Consider the following 5,235-nt stretch of genomic DNA (forward strand, 5'->3'; position numbering starts at 1 on the left):
GGGAAAATCCCGGAAAATCCCGCAATTCCGGCGGGAAACTCCGGAAAATTCCAATCCCGGCCCCAAATGATCCCGAGGGATCCCGATGCTGATCCTGATTCTGATCCCAATCCCCATCCCGATCCCGATCCCAAATGATCCCGATCCCAATCCTGATCAATCCTGATTCTGATCCCAATCCCGATCCTGATCCCGATCCCCATCCCAATTCCCAATCCCCATCCCGATCCCAAACGATCCTGATCCCATTCCTGATCAATCCTGATTCTGATCCCAATCGATTCTAATCCCCATCCCAATCCCGATCAATCCTGATCCCAATCCCAATCCCAATCCCAATCCCAATCAATTCCAATCCCCATCCGGAGCCCAATCGATCCCAATCCCGATCCTGATCAATGCTGATTCTGATCCCAATCCCGATCCTGATCCCAATCCCCATCCCAATCCCGATCAATCCCAATCCCGATCCTGATCCCAATTCCCAATCCCCATCCTGATCCCAAATGATCCCGATCCCAATCCTGATCAATGCTGATTCTGATCCCAATCAATGCTGATCCCAATCCCGATCCTGATCCCAATTCCCATCCCAATCCCAATCCCAATCCTGATCCCGATCAATCCTGATCCCAATCCCAATCAATCCCCATCCCAATCCCAAACGATCCCAATCCCGGTCAATCCTGATTCGGACCCCAAGTGATCCTGATCCCAATCCCCATCCCAATCCCGATCCCAGTGCCAATCGATCCCAATCCCAATCCTGATCAATCCTGATTCTGATCCCAATTGATTCTGATCCCAATCCCAATCCCAATCCCCATCCCGATCCCAATCCCGATCCCAATCGATCCCAATCCCAATCCTGATCAATGCTGATTCTGATCCCAATCCCCATCCCAATCCCAATCCTGATCCCAATCCTCATCAATCCCGATTCTGATCCCCATCCCAATCCCGATCCCGGTGCCCATCCCAATCCCGATCCATCCCGATCGCGATCCCCATTGATCCCAATCCCAATCCTGACCAATCCCAATCCCAATCCCAACCAATCCCAATTCCAATCCCAATCCTGACCAATCCCAATCGATCCCAATCCTGATCCCGATTGATCCCAATCCCAATCCCGATCCCAATCCCGACCCCGATCCTGATTGTTCCCAATCCTGATCCCAATCCCAATCCCGATCCCAATCCCGACCCCGATCCAGATTGTTCCCAATCCTGATCCCAATCCCAACCCCGATCCCAATCGATCCCAATCCCAATCCCAGTGCCGATCCCGATCCCAATCCCAATCCCAATCCTACTCCCAATCCCAACTCCAATCTGGACCAATCCCAATCCCAATTCCAATCCTGATCCCAATCCCGACCCCAATCCATCCCAATCCCAACCGATCCCAATCCCGATCCCAATCCTGATTGATCCCAATCCCAATTCTGACACCAATCCCAATCCCAACCAATCCCAACTCCAATTCCAATCCTGATCAATCCCGATCCCGATCAATCCTGATCCCGATCCCAATCCCGATTGATCCCGATTGATCCCGATCGATCCCGATCGCGGCATTCCCACCTTGGCCTCGCGGTGCTGCAGCCAGGCCGAGAACAGGAGCTCGAAGGCGGCGCCGATTTCCTGGGAAAAGGCGTCCCTGCGGATCGTGGGATCCGGGGCCTGGTCCAGGTTGGCCAAATATTCCTGGATGCTCTCGCTGAAGCGCTGCAGAGCTGGAAAAACCGGGAATGCCGGGAAAGCTGGGAATTCTTGGGGAATTTGGGGGAATTTGGGGGAATTTTTGGGGAATTTTAGGGATTTTTTGGGAATTTCAGGCAACTTTTAGGAATTTTGGGTAATTTTTAGGAATTTTTGGAAGCTTTTTGGGAGCTTCAGGAAGGGTCGGGACTTTCTGAGAATTTTTGGGGAATTTCTGGGAATTTTTAGGAATCTTTAGGAATTTTAGGCAATTTTTAGGAATTTTTGGAAGCTTTTTGGAAGCTTCAGGAAGGGTTGGGATTTTTGGGGAATTTTGGGGGAATTTCTGGGAATGTTGAGGAATTCTTTGGGTCCCGTAGCAGCAGCCGCATTTGGCGGGATCGGCCCGGGCCATTCCCAGCATGGGCAGCAGCGTTCCCAGGATGGAATTCAGGAACGGAACCATCCCGAAAACTGGGAAAAGGGAAAAAAAACAACGGGAAAGGTTTTATTCCCAACCAAAGGCGGCCGGGAATGGGAAACACCCAGGAAATTCCGGGATTTGGCTCCGTCTCCAGAGGAATTCCCAGAGACGCCTCGGGAAAGGGGCAGCTCGGAATTCCGGCTCGGGAAAAAAATTCCGGTTCGGGAAAATTCCTGCTCAGGAAAATTCTGGATCGGGAAAATCCCGGCTCGGGAAAAAAATTCCGGCTCGGGAAAATTCAGGTTCTGGAAAATTCCGGTTCCGGAAAATTCCAGTTTGGGAAAATTCCGGTTCTGGAAAATTTTGGTTCTGGAAAACTCCGGTTTGGGAAAAATCCAGATCAGGAAAATTCCGGTTCCGGAAAATTCCAGATCAGGAAAATTCCGGCTTGGGAAAATACCAGTTCTGGAAAATTCCGGCTCGGGAAAGTTCCGGCTCGGGAAAGTTCCGGTTCTGGAAAATTCCGGTTCTGGAAAATTCCGGTTCCAGAAAATTCCAGCTCAGGAAAATTCCGGTTCTGGAAAATCCCAGATTGGGGAAATTCCAGCTTGGGAAAATTCTGGCTCTGGAAAATTCCAGTTCTGGAAAATTCCGGCTTGGGAAAATTCCGGTTCTGGAAAATTCTGGCTTGGGAAAGTCCCGGCTCAGGAAAATCCTGGCTCTGGAAAATTCCGGCTCTGGAAAATTCCAACTCAGGAAAAATTCCATCCCCTCCTCCCCAGGCTCAGCCGAGCTCTTGGAATTCCCTCCAAGAGTTGGGAAAACTGGAAAAATCCCCCAAACTCCCAGCAATCCCAGAATTCCCAAGGTGGGAAAAGCGACTTTTCCCAGCTGCCCATCCCCATTCCCGAGGAATTCCCAAGTTTTCAGAAAAATACAGGAAAAATCCCAGAAAAACCTGGGGAAAATCCCGGAAAAATCCTGGAAAAAATCCGGGGAAAAATCCCAGAAAATCACAGAAAAATCTGGGAAAAATCCCAGAAAAATCCCGGAAAAGTCCCAGAAAATCCGAGAAAAATCTGGGAAAAATCCCAGAAAAATCCAGGAAAAATCCCGGAAAAATCTGGGGAAAATCCCAGGAAAAATCCCAGAAAAATACTGGAAAAAATCCGGGGAAAAATCCCAGAAAAATCCGGGAAAAATCCCAGAAAAATCCAGGAAAAAATCACGGAAAAATAAAAAAACCCCTGAAAAATCCGGGAAAAAATCCCAGAAAAATCGGGAAAATCCCGAAAATCACTTTTCCCAGCTGCCCATCCCCATTCCCGAGGAATTCCCGAGTTTTCTGAAAAATCCCAGAAAAATCTGGGGAAAATCCCAGAAAAATCCTGGAAAAAATCTGGGGAAAATCCCGGAAAATTCCAGGAAAAATCCCAGAAAATCCTGGAAAAATCTGGGAAAAATCCCAGAAAAAATCATGGAAATATCCCAGAAAATCCCAGAAAAATCTGGGGAAAATCCCAGAAAAATCCTGGAAAAAATCTGGGGAAAATCCCGGAAAATTCCAGGAAAAATCCCAGAAAATCCTGGAAAAATCTGGGAAAAATCCCAGAAAAAATCATGGAAATATCCCAGAAAATCCCAGAAAAATCTGGGGAAAATCCCAGAAAAATCCTGGAAAAAATCTGGGGAAAATCCCGGAAAATTCCAGGAAAAATCCCAGAAAATCCTGGAAAAATCTGGGAAAAATCCCAGAAAAAATCATGGAAATATCCCAGAAAATCCCAGAAAAATCTGGGGAAAATCCCGGAAAAATCTGGGGAAAATCCCTAAAAAATCCAGGAAAAAATCCGGGGAAAAATCCCGGAAAAATCCCAGAAAATCCCAGAAAAATCTGGGAAAAATCCCATAAAACTCCTGGAAAAAATCATGGAAAAATCCCAGAAAATCCCAGAAAAATCCAGGAAAAAATCTGGGGAAAAATCCCAGAAAATCCGGGGAAAATCCCATAAAAATCCGGGGAAAATCCCAGAAAATCCCAGAAAAATCGGGAAAATCCCCCAAATCACTTTTCCCGACTCCCCATCCCGGCTGCCGAGGAATTCCCGAGTTTCCCGGCGGCAATTCCGCCGGGATCGGGCGGCCTCTCACCGTTGGCCGCCGCCAGCTCGGCGAAGGTGCGGAGCACGAAGGGGTGGGGCAGAATTCCCGGCTGGAATTTGCCCAGCACCTCTTCCATGACTTTGTTCAGGAAGCGCTTCCCGATTTCCACCAGGACGTCGCTGGCGGCCCCCTGCCACTCCTGGATGGGCTCCTGGAATTCCGGGAATTTCGGGAATGCCGGGAATTTCGGGAATGCCGGGAAGGGTTGGGATGGGAGGAGCGATCCCGTCGCGATCCTTCCATGGGTTGGGAGCTCCCCGGGATTCCAGAAAGTTCCCAAAAGCTCCCAGAAGTCCCCGAAAGGTCCCAGATTTCCCCAAAATTCCCCATAACGTCCCAAAAATTCCCCAAAACTTCCCGAATTTCCCAAAAATTCCCCACGACTTCACAAAATTTCCCAAGCTTTCCAAAAATTCCCGAAGTTTCTCCAAAATTCCCCAAAATTCCCCAAACCTCCCGAAACTTTTCCCCAAAATTCCCAAACTCTCCAAAAACTTCCCAAAAATTCCTGAAGTTTCCCCAAATCCGACCATTCCCAATTCCACCATTCCCTATCCCATTCCCATTCCCCATCCCATTCCCACCAATCCCAATCCCACCATTCCCATTCCCATCTTTTCCAATCCCCCCATTCCCAGTCCCCCCATTCCCAATCCCCCCATTCCCCCCATTCCCATTCCCAACTCTCCAAAAACTTCCCAAAAATTCCTGCCATTCCCAATGCCCCCATTCCCAATCCCACTATTCCCAATCCCAATCCCCTCATTCCCAATCCCATTCCCATTCCCCATCCCATTCCCACCAATCCCAATCCCACCATTCCCAATCCCACTATCTCCAATCCCATTCCCATTCCTATTCCCAATCCCCCCATTCCCATTCCCACCATTCCCATTCCCAATTCCCCCAATCCCCCCATTCCCAATCCCATTCCCAATCCCATT

The 5,235-nt window shown here is 48.9% G+C and overlaps 1 protein-coding gene across 1 annotated transcript in view; it reads right to left on the minus strand.

Annotated features, from left to right (window-relative positions):
- LOC103614922 (maestro heat-like repeat-containing protein family member 1) overlaps window positions 1–5,235 on the minus strand; it is a 14,835-nt gene that overhangs the window by 6,282 nt on the left and 3,318 nt on the right. Inside the window, exons 4-6 of the mRNA XM_017733335.1 lie at window positions 4,280–4,674; window positions 2,080–2,178; window positions 1,579–1,739 (exon numbers count right to left, since the gene is read on the minus strand). Of these exons, the coding sequence (XP_017588824.1) occupies window positions 1,579–1,739; window positions 2,080–2,178; window positions 4,280–4,674 (655 nt within the window). The remainder of the gene's footprint in view (window positions 1–1,578; window positions 1,740–2,079; window positions 2,179–4,279; window positions 4,675–5,235) is intronic.

The sequence above is a fragment of the Corvus brachyrhynchos genome, unplaced genomic scaffold (genome assembly GCF_000691975.1).
Source record: "Corvus brachyrhynchos isolate BGI_N302 unplaced genomic scaffold, ASM69197v1 scaffold1045, whole genome shotgun sequence".
Taxonomy (NCBI): domain Eukaryota; kingdom Metazoa; phylum Chordata; class Aves; order Passeriformes; family Corvidae; genus Corvus; species Corvus brachyrhynchos.